General features: G+C 42.6%; 1 protein-coding gene across 1 annotated transcript; it reads right to left on the reverse strand.

The window, feature by feature from the left end:
* Positions 1 to 19,374: 19,374 nt before the first annotated feature.
* On the reverse strand, positions 19,375 to 20,199 carry LOC149233277 (uncharacterized). Its single transcript, XM_089382144.1, has one exon. It carries the CDS (start codon positions 20,197 to 20,199, stop codon positions 19,375 to 19,377), a length of 825 nt encoding a protein of 274 aa, XP_089238270.1.
* Between the last annotated feature and the right edge of the window lie 345 nt (positions 20,200 to 20,544).

Genomic DNA, 20,544 nt, shown 5'->3' on the forward strand with positions numbered 1-20,544 from the left:
GATTAGGGCTTCTTCATTAGGGCAACTTAGGGCCTAGGGCACTCCCTCTAGATAACGTACAACCTTTCTCCATTAGGAAAACATTATCCCTTAGGATCTCTCCTCCCACCAAAACCCAAAGACAAGTAGAGAGGAAGAGATCCCAAGTGAGTGTGTCCAAATGAGTTTCAAGGCACCTCTATTTATACTAAAACGTTGAGCACATGTGGGGTTATTTGGTTGTTGGCCGACATTGACGAATTGTCCCATAACACAAATAAATTCATATATCCATGAATACTTATTGAAATTGGATAATCTTTAGATCAATCCTACACCTCTTGATGAGAGGGATCCAAGAAAAATATCAGCTACTATTAATAAGATGACCCACAGGGAGCTTGGACCTAGTTTCCAATTTTAACACTCCCTCTCAACTAGGGAGAACTCCATCCCCTGATCCATATGTCTGACTGTACTATCTCTGCCATCAGTGCCCTGCACTGCTCTTCTCTGCTTTGCTGAACCGTGAAGAAGAAGACTTGATCAAGATGTCTCATACCATTTCTCTACTGACCCGAAGTCAGTTTTATTGATTCCAGATAAATATTACAAGAGAGTGTCTCAAACCACTCATATTGATCCCGAATCAATGGAGGTCATCCTAGCATAGGGAGTACAGTAGATACAATGATGCATCCATCGATAGTACTACTATGGTCCCTAACCTCATTTCCCTGCTCATTGATCATATGAGAGGTACTTCCCATGAGTCCCAGACTGCATGGGTAGGATACCTTGATAGGAGAACTAATCATCCTATCCCTAAGTTGCCTCGGGGTATCACAAGGGAAGGTTGAGCATTTCACCCTATACACAGTGCACCATTAAGGGAGGGTGAGTCACCCTATGGTCGTGTGTTGCTCCAGTAAGTACCCCAAGCCCCCTAGATCTCCTATAGCTCAATGCATGCAACATGCAGGACCCTTATAAGAAGGTCTCTCAATGACTTCAAGTCGTTTGGGAAAGTCACAGATTTGACCTTTCGCTGGGGCTTTGACAAAATGTCTATGACCTATACATCAGTCTCAATGTGATGGAGCCTCCTTGCTCATCGATGTACCATATCCCAGATAAGGTAATCTGATGTCTATCTGTTGGAGCAATTATAGAATACGAGATTCCTCAACAATCGAATCTCCCTCTAGTTGACATAGAATATCACAGTGGTATCCATCATGTGTACAAACAGCTCACTGAAGAGCTTTCACAACGAGACAGCTTCACACGGGGTCATACTCGCAGCTATGTATTTGGTCAGCGGTGCTTATAGCAACCAACTTCTGCTTCCTGCTCATCCAAGGTGTTAAAGCAGAATCCAAAGAGAACTAACACTCATAAGTTCTCTTGCGATCCTCCACACAGTCTGCTTAGTTAGATTTCGAATAATCATGCAGCTTCATATTTCCAATAGTGTATCTCAATCCATGAGAGATTGTGCCCTGAAGATATCTCAAAAGATTCTTGGCACCAATCCAGTGTGGCTCAACCATATATGAGCTCATCATACCAACTGAAAATCATATGTCCAGACGGAAGTTCACCAAGAACATCAACAAGAATCAATTTATGAAACTCAGAGGTATTTTTCCAAATATGGTCTGGCATCACTACCATATAACTTCTGAAATTTAAGGTCCTCGAGGTAGTCACGGGCTTGCAGTTTATTGTTCCACATCCAGAATCCAACTCCCTCTTATTTCTGGAAATGAGAGGGTCTGCACCTGTCAAAAATTGGTTTTCCTCAAAAGGTTCCACTATGAGAGGTCTATCATGCAAAACCTTTGAGCAATAGTTTGAATAGTTTCACTCCTAGTGAATCTCAGCTTCATCAGACATTGATCAATCCTCTCATACTAAACGCGGGGTGTTTTTCTTCAACCCATAAAAGGATTTCTTCTACCTGCATACATGAGATTCCTGATGAATCTCAAACTCCTCGGGTTTTTCTAAGCCTGTGGACCTGCTACTAAGGGGAATGGTCCCCTTGTAATATTTTCCTTTGGTACATCTCAGACATGTACCTTCATGCTCTTTTTTAATTCAAGCATCCCCATCACTATATGACTCACATCGTGTAGGGCCCCATAATAGACCTTCGATGCTATAGATGAGATGTGTCAATTGACATGGTCCCCAATGGACCATCCTGCAACTTGATACAAATTGCCAACCCTGAACCCATGAATAAAGAATCTTTAAAAATTATATTTTCAAACACGTACCTTTCCATCGATGAATTCCACCCTGAAACCTTTGACTTCCATTGCCAAAATGGACACCAGGTTCTTTCTTGCGATCAGGTACATAAAAGAGATTCTATAAATGAATTGAGTTACCCTCATTCAATTGAGGGGTAACATTTCCTACACCCTTTCCAGGATAGGTGGCATCGACTCCAAGTATAATCCCACAATTTTTTCCATCTCTTACCAAATTAGAGAGAGTACCCTTCTATCCGATGAAGTGCCTTGAAGCACTATAATCAATAAACCAGATTCCCATAGAATTTGAAGGAGAAGGCCAATACAAGATAACGCTTTTTAATCTTATCAGAAACAACATTTTATTCTTCATACCTGGGGTTCCTTGCTTTCTTGAATATTCGCCCTTACCTCGATGACCTGCATTACCTGTCATTCCTCTGGTCATTGAAGATGTTCCTGAAATGATTGTTATCATCATCAGGTGATGTGTCCCTGCCATTAGACACTCCTTCGCATGATGGCTAAACAAGGCATCTGCCTTTCCTTCCACCCTTAGATCTAGAATTTTCAGTGAATTGATGTTTTGGTAGGCCATCAAAATCTTCCACTACGTCATTCTGATAATATTTTCTGCTTTGATTTCACCCTTGGTGAATTTGAAGAGGGATGAGTAATCCACTGATCCTATTGTCCTTTCCCAACTGTCTTTGGTGATTGATCTTTCACTCTTACTTGGGCTTTGTCTTCACCTTAGCTCTGATACCATGTTAATCTCAGTTATGTTCTATGCTTAGAACAATTTATTTCAATTTAAGTATTAGGGGTTTTACGCGCGCTTGAGCCAGAGGAGGTCTGGGATGGGTGACCTCCCGGGAAGTCCTGGTTACCGGGTGAAAGCCCCAGAAGTGATGATTGACGCTATGTGATTCATTTCACTAGTTTCAATCCCACTTCTTCACCCCTGTGAGCATCACCCGATGCAATGAGTGCTAAGTGAACTATTCAAAAATCATGAGAAATTAGTCAGTTATGACTACCTCTCATGGAAATGGTCATATGTTAATGACTTACTTAACGCAGTTGAATCCCAAAATGACATCTAATATAATGCACTGCGTAAACCCCCTAATACTTAAATTCAAAAAGAGTGAAGGGATCTCTACTTGAATGGTTCATGAGGCACAATACTTGCTAAGGTTTTGCAAATGGGGTAGCAAGCTAAGTGGGCTTGATTGTGGGGAAAACTCCACAGTTAAGCGCGCTTGAGCCAGAGGCGATCTAGGATGGGTGACCTCCCGGGAAGTCCTGGTTACCGGGTGAAAGCCCCGGAAGTGATGATTGACGCTATGTGATTCATTTCACTAGTTTCAATCCCACTTCTTCACCCCTGTGAGCATCACCCGATGCAATGAGTGCTAAGTGAACTATTCAAAAATCATGAGAAATTAGTCAGTTACGTCTACCTCTCATGGAAATGGTCATACGTTAATGACTTACTTAACGCAGTTGAATCCCAAATGACATCTAATTTATTTCAAATTTCACAGTTAGCTCAATAACATTTCCAGATTAGCAATCACATCAGCATTAAAGTAAACTGCAGATAAAACATAAACATAATTCGCAAAAGACAAGCCAAGACAAGAGGACACAAGATGTGGCACTAGCCAGGGACAAACCCCAATGTGGGGAAACCCTTGATCAATTCTTATTATATATTCTTCAATAGTTCAGCAGAGAGAGAGAGAGTGATAGTACATTTACAACTGAAGTCAATACTTAGACTTTCTAGATAAGGGAACAGATCATGTCTACATGAGATCAGTTGAAGACATGTTGCTTCAACTGATTCTCCAAGGTGACTCCTTCACCTATCATTGGGTTGCATCTCGTCATCATGCCGCACCTCACCGTGTTGCACCATGTTACATCCATCATCACATTGTTGGACCTCATGACCATGTTGTACACATCATCATGTTGGTGGACCTCATGACCATGTTGTACACATCATACTGCTACACCTTATGCTTCCACTGTTGTCCCATGTACCATACTGCACTTTTCTGCACCATGTACTAGTTGTCCCATTTAGACATGATCTACCTTGTTGCTCCATGTACTAGTTGTCCCATCTAGACATGGTGTACCTTGCTGCTCCATGTACTAGATGTCCCATCTAGATATGTTGTACCTTGCTTCTCCATGCACTACCTATCCATGTATTGTTTCATGTACTTTCTGTCCATGTATTGCATCATATACAACTATATTGTTGTCCCATTTGCTTGCTCCGTCAAGCTTCATTGCTACTCCGTGCACTAGCTATCCATGTATTGTATTGTGTACTTTTTGTCCATGTATTGATCATGTACAACTATACTGTTGTCCCATTTGCTTGCTCCATCAAGCTTCATTGCTACACCATACAGTCACCTATAACACACATAGATTTCCATGTTGTCACCTTCAACACACATAGGGTCCTTCTTATGTTGCTAGGTCTCCTTTTCTAGCTGAGTATAGGTCTCCTCAATGCTATGAATCTAGCCTCTCTTTACTGCAGACTTAAGCCTCCTCTGATTGTGGATTTAGGCCTCCTTTAACTACAGCCAGACCTCTACCTTAACTGCTGCTAGAGGTCTCCTCCATCTACAGCTGAGTAACCTTTCCACCCGCAACTAGGGCTTGTTTTTGGCTCAATTTAAATCTGTGACTAAGGCTTGTTTGTGGCTCCATTTAGAACTATGGCTAGGGCTAGGTCTCTTCTTTAGGACAACAACTTAGGTCTCTTCTAGACCAGTTGTTATAGACATATTTGGGCACTGCAACCCAAATCATTCATGTCCATAAACCAAAGGCTTCCAAGTCCCTAAAAGTGTTGTTTCATACCCTAAAGGAGCAAGGTCAGCTAATTACATCATCTCCCAGAAGTTCTCCATGAAAAACTACTCAGAACTAGTCAAAGCAGGACCATACAAACTGCCCAGTGCAAAGGGTGTGATGCATCTCACCTGGCACATGAAAAAAGTGTGATGCATACTGGAAAGCCCTTCTGTAGGGTGCAATGAGCGAGAACAGACAAATGGCACAAGCGGTTTGCTAGGTGGAGACCCTAAGAATATTCTAGAAACTACTCATTTGACACTTGCCTTCCTGAGTTCACCCAAGGATGAGTAAGAGATCATAAAATCTCCAAGCGGAACCAAGAACTATCAGATAGATGACACTAATCAAAATCCCAGAAGTTGACTCACCCACCTGCAAATAGCTATAAATGGATCCCTCATCCCAGAGATCCAAAGGTTGGAATTTGGTAATTTGCAAAGAAGTGTTGTTCGTTTCTCTTTGAAGACATTGTTGGGTGATCTTGCTTTGTGTGAGGTGAAGAGGGCTTTCAAGCTGGGAGGATGGTGCTAGGTCAGACCAAGTGGTTGTAATCCTCTCTTCTACTACTTTTACTAATAAAGCTATTTGATTTTTCCTCCATATTCTTGTGTATCTTTGAATACTGTGTTGATATATGCATCTGTATGGTCAATATATATCTGATCCTATATTGTTTATAATGAAAGATCTATATGCTTTGATGGTATTATGTTGTTGTGAATCTACAGGTACTCTTTAAAGTGGGACAAGTAAGAAAGCAGTGGTGAGATTCTGTCAAAGGGGAAAGGAAGCAAGCAAGGAGCCAAGCGGAAGACTGAGGTTGGAATCTAGACATATTTGAGCACTGCAACCCCAATCACATATGTCCATAAACCAAGGGCTTCTAAGTCCTTAAAACTGTTGTTTCATACCCTAAAGGAGCAAGGTCAGCTGATTACATCATCTTCCAGAAGTTCTCCATGAAAAACTACTCAGAACTGGTCAAAGCAGGACCATATAGGCTACCCAGTGCTAAAGGTGCGATGCATCTCACCTGCCACATGCAAAAAGTGCGATGCATACTAGAAAGCCCTTCTATAGGGTGTGATGAGCAAGAGCAGACAAATGGCACAAGCAGTTTGCTAGGTGGAAACCCGAAGAATCTTCTAGAAACTGCTCATTTGACACTTGCCTCTCTGATTTCGCCCAGGGATGAGTAAGAGATCTAAAATCTCCAAGTGGAACAAAGAACTATCAGAGATATGACACTAATCAAAATCCCAGAAGCTGACTCACCCCCTGTAAATATCTATAAATGTATCCCTCATCCCAGAGATTGGAAGGTTGGAATTTGGTAATTTGCAAAGAAGTGTTGTTGGTTTCTCTTTGAAGACATTGTTGGCTGATCTTGCTTCGTGTGAGGTGAAGAGGGCTTTCAAGCTGGGAGGATGGCGCTAGGTCAGACCAAGTGGTTTTAATCCTCTCTTCTACTACTTTTACTAATAAAGCTATTTGAGGTTTCCTCCATATTCTTGTGTATGTCTGAATATTGTGTTGATATATGCATTTGTATGGTCAATATATATCTGATCCTATATTGTTTACAGTGAAAGATCTCTATGCTTTGATGGTATTATGCTGCTGTGAATCTACAAGTACTTTTTAAAGCGGGACAAGTAAGAAAGCAGTGGTGAGATTCTGTCAAAGGGGAAAGGAAACAAGCAAGGAGCCAAGCGGAAGACAGAGGTTGGTACTCTCTGCTTCTTTCTCATCTCTCTCTCGTAAAGGAAAAAATAAGTAACTTTAATCTATTTGTTTCTAAGATAGCTACCCATCTTAGTGGGACTAGCAGCTCTGAATAGACACTAGATTTCCCGATAACAAAATGGTGACTCCACTAGGGAGCGATTAGTTTGATTGCTTGTCTCTATTTGTTTGATTCATAAACGACAGACGGAGCCTGAATTTAAGCCAACTAGCCTTCGAACTGCATTTTCTATGCAAGTGCAAAGTAGATCAATGCTGCTTCAGTCAATCTCCGGGTTTGTTTATGAATTGAACAATTGACTTGCAAACATCCTAAGTGCCCTAGTGGTAGCTTGAGTAACCTCATTAGATCAGCCCTATACTTTGTAGTTACTGACTATCATTTTCTCGACCTAAATCCCTGAACTAAACTACAAACTGTGACCAAAAACCAAGCTAAAGTCTCATTCCTTGACCATTGCACCCTCTCCTTTATGAAATCTGGATGCATCGCACCTCTCGTGTGCAGTAGGTGGGATGCATCCCTGTTTCCCTGTGTTACAGGTGTGATGATCAGACAAGACTAGATCTGCCTCCAGATTTTGGTTTTTTCTTCACTCTCTTCAATTTTATTCAAGAGTTTTGTTGTCTGTGATCAGTAGATCACTGTTTAAACCCACTTCTTTGCATCATAAAACCTCCATTGTGCAAAGATTTTTGAATGTTTTTATGTATTTTTCACCATTCACAGTTCTCATATACAAAATGGTAGCTTAATCAAACTATCGTCTTTGGATTTGAAAGTGTCGCAAGTGTCGTTTTCAGTCAAAGAAAAGCATACTTCTCTTTTTGATAGTCGATTACATTGTTACTCTTGTATTTGATATGAATTTATAAGTATTTCAAGTGTCGAAAGCAGTTTTCATTTCAAAATCGCAAAGTGTCGTCTTGCCTTCCTTTCGTTTTTTAAAAATAAAATCGTTAGTACTGTCGCTTTGAAAGAAGAGATAATTTAGATTTGTATTTAGCATTATTTTTTTCATTCACACATTAAGAAAGAGGAAAACAAATACATGCATGTGCATGTTCATTTATACTGCTTGTTGATTGTGATTTAGGACAATGCATCTAGTGTGTGCTCTCTGCTCCATGTTGAAAGGATTTCATTTCTCTTTCCTTAGTAGCTAGGATTTTCATTGCAAAAAGAAGATTAAATGATTGTTTATCATCTTAGATTGCATTTTAGGAATTCTATATCTACATCACGCGGTGAACCTTAAAGGCAAACTTCTTCAGAAAGATGAACTGTAAAATAAATTCAATGAACATAAAAATGCTTTGGAACCTAATGTACAACATCTAGAAGTCTAGGTTAGAGACGTATTCCGTCGTCGTAAAGCCTGGTAACTGTTGCTTTCATCGTAGGTTGGGTGGTTCCTCCTCTTTGAGACGATAAGTGCCAGTACGGACTTGTGCTCCCATGTACCGTCGAGTATATATTGGGAGACCACAATAGGCTATATCCTTTATCATTATGAAGCCATGTCTACCGCCCTATCAATCGCAATGCACTGAACACAGCATTCGGGAAGATTGACTGTCGTACCGTAAAAAGTATTTTGTAGTTTTGCAATTGGTTTGGTAATCCCTCTATCTATATTTCTAGAGTCGTCTCTTTCATTCCTTTTCAGACTCCTTAAAGGAAAAGGTCCATCTGAGCACTTTTCACTTCAGGCTCATTAAAAATTGAAGGCAACTAGAGTCATATTTAGCTTTTTCTCGACTCTTAAAAATTGAAAAATCAAGTTGTGACAAAGCGTCTAAAATTTATTTTAATCGGAATAACGTCACTGTTCCCTCATTTGTCTTAGCTTGAGAGAATGGAGTCCACTAACCAAGGAGAAATCCTAGTCCTTTCTCCTCTTGGGGAGATGTTGGTGCACCTCATATGGCCACATTGTCCCTTCCAGGATTGACAATTGGCCTGCCGGTATGGATTTTCTTGACCTCTGTCGTTTAAAGCATCATGATTCCTAAACAATTGAATTAGTAACTAGATGATACAAGAGTTCCCCCCCAACCTTGTACTTCATTTGTCTCTCCCTCTCCTTCTTCCTCTTCTCTTGGTGAAGATAGTAAAACTAAAAACCAAGTAACTGAGAAGAAGAAGAAGGGGAAGGAGAAGAAGAAGAAGAAGGATCCAACGGCGAAAAGGGGCAATTATGTGTCGTCTAGTGAAAATCCACACACTACACTGTCCAAACCTAAATCTCCATGTGTCATTTGCAAAGGAGACCACTATCACCGAGATTGTCCTTGCATCCCACGGATCCTAAGGGACTGGTCTCTCTACTTGCACAACCCGATGTCATCAACCTCTGATGATCATGCTGAGAGTACACCATCAAGTAGTGAAAACGAAGTCACCAGAAAAAAAGGGAAATCTAAATTTTCCTGCAGACTGTGTGAAGGCGATCATGCCCTCCAAAGTTGTCCCTTCCTAGACGAAGCTAAAAGATTCTTCGATAATCGTCCTGCATCACCGCAGTGACTCCCTCCTGGATACAAGAAACTCTTGCCGAATTTGTTGCTAGTTGAAAATCCGACTGACCCACCTTTGTTGTCAGTCGAAGCACCTATCATTGAAGATAAACCCTCTGAGTCCACGTCGGACCAAAGTCAACAGGTCGAAATGGTAGTCGACCCCATCTTGGCTTCAAAAGATTTACCTTCAGATGATACAGTCACCAAAGACAATGAGAACGACACTATTCAAATTCTTTTTGTAAACAAAAACTATGATGAACATGGGGGTAATCTACCCATTACTTTACTGCAGGAAGGAAATTCTTCAAAGTTGTATCCAACCGTTTATTTGGTCTCACCTCCAAGCAAACTAGTCGTTTCCTTCAATTGGAATCTACTAGGCAGACCCCATTTACCCTCTAATGTACCATTTCGAATCATAGTGAAAACTTAAAAAATGGTCATGGTTGGTACCATCATATATGAAGGGGCTTTTGTGAGTATCCTTTCCTCAACTGCTTGGAAAGCGCTTGGTTCACCATCGTTTTTTCCTGAGATGCGATATCTGATAGACTTCGAAAAAGGAACGAGTCGACCGTTAGGGATCCTTCCAAGTTTTCCTATAACTTTGAGAAGGAAAACCGTTTATCTCAACGTAATGGTAGTCCAAGGACCCTTAGATTACAATCTACTCCTTGGGCGTGACCACATTTATAGCATGGGAGTCATTGTCTCCTCACCCTTTCGAGTAATGTGTTTTCCGCATGAAGGTAGAGTGGTCCAGCTCGTAGACCAGCTTTCATTCCCCGGTTCACACATAGCTAATAGTCAAATTCCATCCCTAACAGGTATTTTTGCGCAAGGAATGTCTCATCAATCTCCAATCCGTCCACCTGATGAGCGCGAGTGATTCGGTGGTCATGACTGAAACCTAGGGGGCATGCACCCTGGTCTGCTTCGACAAGAAAACTTTAGGTATAGGGTAGGTTTCTGCAGAGGACATATGACTGGTCTAACACACCCATCCATTTATGAAAATGGGATAGACTGGAATAAGATACCTCTACTAGAAGGTAGGACTTTCCCGATAGAACAAATGTTTTGTCTGCCAATTGAAGGGTAACTTGGAAAAGGTAGGCCTTTCCCGATAGAACAAATGTTTTGTCTACAAATTAAGGGGTAACCTGGGAAACTCTACTTCGCTATACCTGGGGGCATGCAAACCCTTTTGCATGAAAGTGAAAAAAAAAACATTTATTTTCTTAGTTTGTAGGTTCTTAACCCTTTAAACTCGTAGGATTGGTTGTTCCTAGCTTACATAATCAAAGGAGTCGGAGCATAATTTCAAATGGTGCAAGCTCCCTAAAAAATGAACCTATCGATGAGACATCCTTATTATATGACTGGCACGAGCAGTTTTACGTGAAGTTCAAGCTCATTCAAAAAAAACCTAACAATGAGCATATGTTCCACCAGAGTTTAAGCTCATTAAAAAATGAACCTACCTCCAGTAAATAACCATTGTGAATGCATTATCATCAACTTTTGAGCCTTGGTCGTGTTCTTACCATCACCTCCACTCTGTTTTTTCTGATCATTCACCTCCATTTGATTGTTTACCCCTTTTGAGGAACAGTTGCGATGAGTGATCCTATTAGCCACCTTTTTACGCTGCCATGATTGGAAAGTTCCAAACCTTACCTGGAACCAGCTACTATCTGAAAACATCACTCGTTCCTCAAAAAACGAGTCTCCTTTAAGCTCTTTTCATCTGACTCGTAAATTATGAAAAGATTTCCAAGCAATTGGCCTCTCTAGCTCGTTAAAGTGATTGGAAGTTCTATCCCTCCTCTAGATTTTAATATTTTTGGACTTGAAGGATTATTACACAAAAAGATCGAGCGTTTGTCTTGTTCGGCTCATTAAAACTATCAAAAAGTCATCCCTTTCGCATTGTTTTATACTTTTTCAGACTTAAGGGATTATATTACGAAAAAGGAATATTGGAGTTTTCTTTCCGTCTCTTTTCAGACTCTCTAAAATTGAAAAGGACTGAGTTATCCTTGTCATTAAACTCGTTAAAACAATAGTGACAAACTTGTCCATTCAGACATGAGCGAGTTTCACTGTCGCTAGGCTCGTTAAAAAATAGCGATGGGTTTGCCCGAAGGGAAAATTATAGAAAAATAATATGTTATCCTCCTCAAGCTTGACATAAATTAAAAGGTATTGGTCAGAAATGACTGGGGAAAATTGGGAAGAAAACTTGAAGAAACTTTATTGGTAGCAGGTCGCTCTTGAACATCACACTTTCACTCCATCACCATGATTGAGTCGGTTGGGTTATTCCGTCCACCAATCATATTACCATTGGTCCACCATACCATTAACTTTTGGGGTTAATGCTACCAATCCATTTCAGTGTCGCCGATATGTTCAAGAGAAGTTGCTTAGAGAATTCACCTACCCAGTTTGTGTCTCATCCACTGCAATACCTTCACGCTTCATTCTTTAATGACCGCCACCCTGAAACTTGTATCATCAGATCGTTTCCACCTCTACAAAATCATTTGCTCTGTTCCATGTCGTAGATGTGGGATCCATTAATGCCCTCCTATGATGGGTCACTCCTTTTCGACATCAGCTCATTATCTAAGAAGCCGACCTAGGAACAACCCTCCCACTACTTTGAAGCTTGCATGCCTCAATGGCAAGTTTCTCACTTCTGGCGATAGGTTTACATTAATGGCCTTCGACCGAAAGACTTTGCGTGTTGTTCGACATCAACTCATGTATTCACACCATGCGAACTGTACTACAGTACCTTGAGGGTCATCATCATCATCAGTGACTCCTCTCATGCCTGTTAACAGCTTACATCATTGGCTGGTAATCAGGCGATGTCTTTCCATGTTCGACATGAGAACATCTATTCACATGGATCGACTTGTACTTTGGGCGAAGATTGAATGAGTTTTGAAGACCCCAGATCTAGTTTCATCCATCCGGGCTGCGATATATTCAGGAGAATAAAGACATCAAATGTACATCATTGCTGCACAGATAATCATCCAAACTAAGGGATGATGGCTCTACCAGAATCATCAGTCTGCACACAGACGGTTGTCTATCCTATGTACATGAAAATGGATTTATCAAGATGAGCATGGGAATGCCCACCTCAGCTAGATCATGAAAATATTATGAAGATAATGTATTGTATTGTATCTTATTACAGGTCACCTTCTAGTTCAAAAAACCTCAGATCCTCATTATAAAGCATTTCACCCGACATCAAAAGGATTTATGACCTCATGCTTTAGGGGGCAACTATTATAGACATATTTGTGAACTGCAACCCCAATCACATATGTCTATAAACCAAGGGCTTCTAAGTCCCTAAATGTGTTGTTTCATACCATAAAGGAGAAAGGTCAGTTGATTACATCATCTCCCAGAAGTTCTCCATGAAAAACTACTCAGAACTGGTCAAAGCAGGACCATATAGACTGCCCAATGCTAAAGGTGTGATGCATCTCATCTGCCACATGCAAAAAGTGCGATGCATACTGGAAAGCCCTTCTATAGGGTGTGATGAGCGAGAGCAGACAAATGTCACAAGCAGTTTGCTAGGTGGAAACCCAGAGAATCTTCTAGAAACTACTCATTTGACACTTGCCTCTCTGAGTTCACCCAGGGATGAGTAAGAGATCTAAAATCTCCAAGTGGAACCAAGAACTATCAGAGATATGACACTAATCAAAATCCCAGAAGCTGACTCACCCCCCTGTAAATATCTATAAATGTATCTCTCATCCCAGAGATCGGAAGGTTGGAATTTGGTAATTTGCAAAGAAGTGTTGTTGGTTTCTCTTTGAAGACATTGTTGGCTGATCTTGCTTTGTGTGAGGTGAAAAGGGCTTTCAAGCTGGGAGGATGGTGCTGGGTCAGACCAAGTGGTTGTAATCGTCTCTTCTACTACTTTTACTAATAAAGCTATTTGAGTTTTCCTCCATATTCTTGTGTATCTCTGAATACTGTGTTGATATATGCATTTGTATGGTCAATATATATCTGATCCTATATTGTTTATAGTGAAAGATCTCTATGCTTTGATGGTATTATGCTGTTGTGAATCTATAGGTACTCTTTAAATCGGGACAAGTAAGAAAGCAGTGGTGAGATTCTGTCAAAGGGGAAAGGAAACAAGCAAGGAGCCAAGCGGAAGACTGAAGTTGGTACTCTCTGCTTCTTTCTCATCTCTCTCTCGTAAAGGAAAAAACAAGTAACTTTAATCTGTTTGTTTCTAAGATAGCTACCCGTCTTAGTGGGACTAGCAGCTCTGAATAGACACTAGATTTCCTGATAACAAAATGGCGACTCCACTGGGAAGCGATTAGTTTGATTGCTTGTCTCTATTTGTTTGATTCATAAACCACAGACAGAGCCTGAAGTTAAGCCAACTAGCATTCGAACTACATTTTCTATGCAAGTGCAAAGTATATCAACACTGCTTCAGTCAATCTCCGGGTTTGTTTATGAACTGAAAAATTGACTTTCAAACACCCTAAGTGCCCTAGAGGTAGCTTGAGTAACTTCATTAGATCAGCCCTGTACTTTGTAGTTACTGACTATCATTTGCTCGACCTAAATCCCTGAACTAAACTGCAAATTGTGACCAAAAACCAAGCTAAAGTCTCATTCCTTGACCATCGCACCCTCTCCTTTAGGAAATCTGGATGCATCGCACCTCCCGTGTGCAGTAGGTGGGATGCATCCATGTTTCCTTGTGTTAGAGGTGCGATGATCAGACAAGACTAGATCTGCCTCTAGATTTTGCTTTTTTCTTCATTGTCTTCAGTTTTATTCAGGAGTTTTGCTGTCTTTGATCAGTAGACCACTGTTGAAGCCCCCTTCTTTGCATCATCCAACCTCCATTGTGCAAATATTTTTGAATGTTTTTATGTATTTTTAGCCATTCACAGTTCTCATTTACAAAATGGTAGCTTAATCGAACTGTCGTCTTTTGATTCGAAAGTGTCGCAAGTGTTGTTTTCAGTCAAAGAAAAGAATACTCTTTTGGATAGTCGATTACATTATTTTTTTTTTCTCGTTAAATCTATTCTATTCTATTATATTATGTACATGAAAGCATTACAATCAAAGAGTCAGGTTGCCCAAGGCCGACTGTGGCTCGTTGGGTTAGCATTTCGCATCTCAGTATTGGCCCTCGCAGGGGCATCAATTCCAGACAGAACCTCTTCCATATCGCGACATGACATAACATTGTTCTTAGTCCAAACAAAAATCGCCCTCGCAGGGGCTTCGGAGCAAAAATTCAACCCTCGCAGGGGCGTTAGAAGACTGACAGCTCCCTTACGGATCCTTCTGACAAAACCAGAGCGAACATAGACATGTATATAAACTAGAGAGACACACACAGAGACATATAACCTATACCCGACACAGACAGGAACGAAAGACCTATACCAGACCTGAACAAAAGTGGAGAGCGACAGAGTGTGCCTCTGGAAGCTAATCCTCCGGCTTCTCCTCGATAATTCTGCACCACCCATAGTGTTCGGGGAAGCCGTCCCACTCTTCCCCTGCGTCCTTCTTGGAAGTCGACGCCTCCTGCTCCTGAGGTCGTTTAGGAATCTGCTCAGGTACCCCCGCTGGCTCTTCCTCGACAGTTTCCGGTTGTTCGCCTGGGAGCTCCCCCTTGCTGCCCGAACCGCCTTCACCTTCCTGAGAATCCTCAGTGAATAGAACCGAGATGTGTGCATTGATGCGGGAATTGTCCCTCGAGCTGCCAAGAGTGAAGATGGTAGACCCGAACGCTGGAAGAGGGTGCGGTCCAGCAATGGGATTGCCCATGTCCATGTATTGACTTGCCTGGATAGGAGTGGCCCCTGCCCTTCTGTGACAGTAACAACAACAGCAGTGATGGTGGGATTCCGCAGCAGGGTGGCGAGAAGAACCTCCTTGAGCAGACCCCCTTCTACTGAGCAACCTTTGCCTGGGTCTGACCATATTTGCAGGGATGCCGGTGGCTTGAAGCAGAGCGGCAAATGGAGGCTTTCCTGGATAGAGTCATCCCCCAACAGAAATAAGTCCTCTCCCCACAGTTCTGAGACGAAGCTCACCAGAACAAAAACAACAGACAACAGAATATACAAGCTCTTGACTTCCCTTGGCTTCTTGAATGCTGGCTGGCTCAACAGGAGCTTTAGCTTGAATGATAATATTGCCCATGGAAACCTGAGTTGCGTGATCCTCGCTCTGAGCATGGACCTGCAGCATTCCCTCATCCATCTTAAACCCCTCGACATTCTCTCTAAACCCGTTCTCCTTAACTACTTTCTGCAGCCTCCCCATTTCACCTTACGCAGCATTGAATGCCCTGCTAGCGCTTCTCCTCTCTTAACTCCTCGGCGACGAGAGGCAATGAATTCGCCGGATGAACTCGAGGCAGCACATGTCATACATGTGGCTCCTCACTGCCACTCGTACAAACACCCGCATCCGGGGAAACTGCATCTCTTTGGATCAGGCTTTCGCACTCCTGGACCTGGAGATTGTTTGGAATGATATCCGTGTTTCCGGCTAGGAGGGTCTGTTCATTTTCTACCCCAATGTTGGCCAAGAGGTCAGCTATCTTGTTGCCCTCTCTTTTTGTGTGATTGAAGGAGATGGCTCTGTTATTGCGCAGATCTTGTTCAATAGCATTCAGCCTCGCTTCTAGCCTCCAACTTGTTGCCACCTTCCTAGCTTGAGAGCCGTTCTGTATGCGAGTAGCCATGTTTATGAGGATCTGGGAGTCGCCTTCTACAATCAAGGGTTGAAGGTTGAGGTTCCAGGCTAGCAGGAGACCTTGCCAGAGTCCCTCTAGCTCTGCGGAGTTGTTGGTGTCCCACCCAATATTTCCAAAGTAGATCTGCAGAGGAGTGCCTTCATGGTTCCTCAAAATTCCTCCAAATCCAGCTGCTCCAGGATTGCCTTTGGAAGCCCCATCAAAGTTGAGTTTGTATGAGTAAATAGGAGGGGCGTTCCAGCGGCTGTTGTCCTTGATGCTGCTATTAGAAGGGCAATGCTTGGAAACTTCTTGTGGCAGTTGCAATTGCCAGTTGTCGAGAATGCTTTTCTCATTATCTGTAGTTGGGAGATCCTCCTTTGTCCAAGCTCGAAGCAACATCGTTTCTTTGAGATTCCCATGTAGCCTGTTCCAAATTTCTTCAGTAGGAGAGCGTTTGTTTTTGAATATACGTTTGTTTCTTTCCTTCCAAATGTTCCATAGGACAATTCCGGGGATGATGTTCCATAGGTGGTTGAGAATCTCACAGTTGTAGGGGTTCTTTGGCCATTGTCTTATGGAATTGATGATGTCGTTATCCCCTCTACATCTTTTCTGGCATCTGAAGCTCACCTTTTCCCATAACTGATTGGCTAGAGGGCAAGTGTCCAAGAGGTGTTGAAGAGTTTCTTCGCTTTGAAAGCAGTTGTGACAGATAGAGGGGCCATGAAAGTTTCGTCTCCTTAGTTTATCCCATGTGAGAATTCTTTTATGTCCTACCAGCCAGAGAAAGTAGGAGATTTTGGGCCATGATCCGAGACCCCATATTTTGCTCCATAATGGATCTGGAGGAGTGGGGAGGTTGCAGACTAACTTGTAAGCTTCGGAGGTGGTGTAGGTCCCTTTGGGTTGGTATCCCCATCTGAGGATGTCATTGCCTTCATCATGCCTTATGCTTCTTTTCCTTAACTCTTTCTCGAACTCTTCTGCCTCCCGTATATTTGTGTTGTTGAGTATTTGGTTACTCTGTCTCCATTTTCTGAATCCATGCTCCATCTCCTGCGTCCAAAATTGTTGGACTTTTACCTGCTGCTGCTCCTGCCTGTCCGGTATCAGAGATGGATGAAGAACACTAGTAAGCTTGGGCATTTGGTTCCAGGCATCTGTCCAGAATCTTGCCGCGCGACCATTCCTGATTTCCCAGAAGCTGTGCTGTTGAATTAGCTGATAATGCTGTTTGGCCGCATTCCAGATTAGCGACCCCTTTTCGGTGGGAATAAATCTGATGAGCTCTTCTTGAGGTCTATTGTTGGCATATTTTGCTGTCCAGATTTTTACCCAGGGCTTTTCTGGATTAGTGATCCATTGCCACCAAATTTTGGCGTTCATAATGGAATTGCTGTACTCCGGGTCCCTCAGCCCGATGCCACCCTTGTCTTTGGGCATGCATACTGTAGTCCATTTAACCAGCGCCCACTTGCGATTAGTTGCCGAGCTGCCCCATAAAAAGTCACGCTGAAGGTTCCTTATTCTTTTTAGGACCCACTTAGGCGCGGCTAGGATAGAGAAAAGGTAAAGAGGCATTGCCTGAAGGACAGACTTGATGAGCACCACCCGACTGGCTAAATTTAGAGATCTATATGTCCAGAGGTTGAGACGGGAATCAAGCTTCTCTAGGAGAGAGCGCCATGCTGGATGCTTTATGGCTGAGGCAGTGAGGGGGGCTCCGAGATATTTAGAGGGGAGGGTTGCAGAGGGGAAGCCCAGAATGCGAATGACAGCAGATTTAACAGAGGGAGGTGTGTGAAAGAAGAAAATCTGCGATTTGGAGCAGTTGACATGGGTGCCAGAGGCTTCAGAGAAGTCATTGAGAAGGGTTTTTAAACGAGAGGCTTCCTGGACAGAGGGGTAGCCGAAAAGCATGGTGTCATCAACGAATTGCTGATGAGAGGTGGCAGGGGTATTGTGAACAGAAATACCTTTAAGCTGCTGAGAATGGAGGGCGTGTTTAATGTGTCGACCAAGACCCTCAGCCATAAGCACAAAGAGGAAAGGGGATAGGGGATCCCCTTGCCTGATACCTCGAGAGGGTTTGAAGGGGCGGGAGGGGATACCATTCACAAGGATGGAAAAGTGAGTGGAAGTGATTAGGCTCATGATCCATCGGATCCACATGGAGCAAAATCCAAAAGCTTTTAACATATGTTGAATATAAGTCCAGCTGAGTTTATCAAACGCTTTAGAGAGATCCAGTTTGAGTATCATACCTGCTTGCTTCGAATGCTTGAGGGAGTGTATTATCTCATGCGTGAGGAGAATGCCATCCATTATCTGTCGTCCTTCCACATACCCCGATTGTTCCGGTGAGATGAGCAGAGGTAAGAGAGGCTTGAGCCTATTTGCAATAACTTTAGATATGACTTTGTAGATGACGTTACATAGTGCTATTGGCCTGAATTTATCAGGGGTGATAGAGTCCTCCTCTTTAGGGATGAGAGTGATGAAGGTGGAGTTGAGGGAGGGAAGAAGCCAGCGCAGGGCTCTTGATTCTTCAACAATCTGCCAAACCTCCAACTTTATCATGTCCCAGAAAGCGTGAAAGAACGTGGTGGTAAATCCATCTGGGCCAGGGGCCTTTCCTTCTTTGAGCTGGGACATTGCCTCATCCACTTCCTGAGGGAGAATAGGGCGCATGAGAAGCTCATTATGTTCCTCCTTGATGAGCTTTGGCACGTTGCTGATTATTTTCCTGATAGCCTGTTGCCGATCTTCCCTTGGTTCATTGTGGACATGTTGGAAGTGATTGAGGAGTACCTCTTCGATTTCCTCATGCTTCTCTACTTTTGCCCCTTCTTGATTCTGGATGAAAGGTATGTTATTATGCATCCTTCTCTGCACCGTGGTTCTGTGGAAGAATTTGGTGTTGCGCTCCCCCTCCTTCAGCCATCTGACCCTTGACTTTTGCCTCCAATAGATTTCCTCCTGCTTTCTTCTGTCCTCGAGCTGGCTATGGATGAGCCTTTCCTGTTCCAGGGTAGCCTCCGTATGCCCTTCTGTGATAATCTTTTGTTGTAGATCCATCAGTTCCTGATTTAACTCTTGTTGCGCCTTGAAAATATTTCCAAAGGTCTCCCTATTCCATCTTTTTAGGTGATTTTTTAGAAATCTTAGCTTCTGTTGGAACTGATACATTTTTTATCCTTCTGGAGGGACAAAAGATGCCCAAATGGTCTTGACAAAGTCTTTGAATGTAGGGTGCGAGAGCCAAAACCCTTCAAAGCGGAAGGGTCTCTTTGTCAAGTTACCTGGTCTCTGCCATTGTAGAGCAATCGGCCAGTGATCCGATCCTGTGTGTGCAAGGATTGCCGCTGAGATATCTCCACCTAGATGAACCGCATTGTCTGAGATGAGGAAGCGATCCAATTTGGAGGCAATTTGTTGTTTGCCAGCTCTGCGATTGCTCCACGTGAAGGTACCATTACAGAATGGCATATCTATGAGAGACGCAGTTTGGATGAAGTCCTTGAAGCGATCAACTTCTGGTTCCATTCTGATTCTCCCTCCTATCTTCTCCTCGATTTTAGTGATCATGTTAAAGTCTCCTGCAACAATCCATAATGGGTGCCTCCTGTTGTTGCTCAGAGCTGCTATTGTGTCAAGGAGTGCAATTTTGCTTCCTGTATCTTGCGGGAAATATACATTTGATAAGTTGCCATGTATGTTGGTGCCCAATATATGAAAGGCCGCCTGTATGAGGTGATGAGAGGCATGAAAGTCTGTTAGGGTTACTGCTTGGGTATTCCATACTATAGCAAGCCCTCCTGAGGCTCCCGAGGCGTCTACTGCAACTGAGCGACAACCTGGCCATGCTTTTGAGAGAATACTGCCTAGTGTAGAACTATTGCACTTGGTTTCCTGGAGAAAACACATCTGTGGCTTTTCCATTTTAATCATGTTTTTTAACATCCTGAGTTTTCCAGGGCTGTTAAGCCCCCTTAAGTTCCATGATACAAGCTTCATGGTTCAACTGTTAATGGAGGGCTTGTAGTACTTTGTCAACTTAGCATACCTGCCTGAATCTACCAGGATTTTTCCAATCTCGATCGTTCGCTGGAGATCTGTTTTTCTTCCTCTCTTTTTAGTATCCTTTGGACGTAGGCTGCCATCCCAATGACTTCCTGGTTGAATCCCTAGTTGGTGTTGATGATAGGCTCTCGAGATGACCACTTCGAGCTTATTGAGTTGAGTCTCTGATATAGTGTCGTATGCTCTCTTTTTGCAAGCTAGTTCTAATTCCAGAATATCCAGACCGTTTAGATCTATGCTTTCTGGCTCTTCTTCCATTTGTTGCACTTGACTGCTTTC

The sequence above is a fragment of the Pinus tabuliformis genome, chromosome J, assembly GCF_031772625.1.
Source record: "Pinus tabuliformis cultivar Carrire ecotype Pingquan chromosome J, CPIR1, whole genome shotgun sequence".
Lineage (NCBI taxonomy): Eukaryota > Viridiplantae > Streptophyta > Pinopsida > Pinales > Pinaceae > Pinus > Pinus tabuliformis.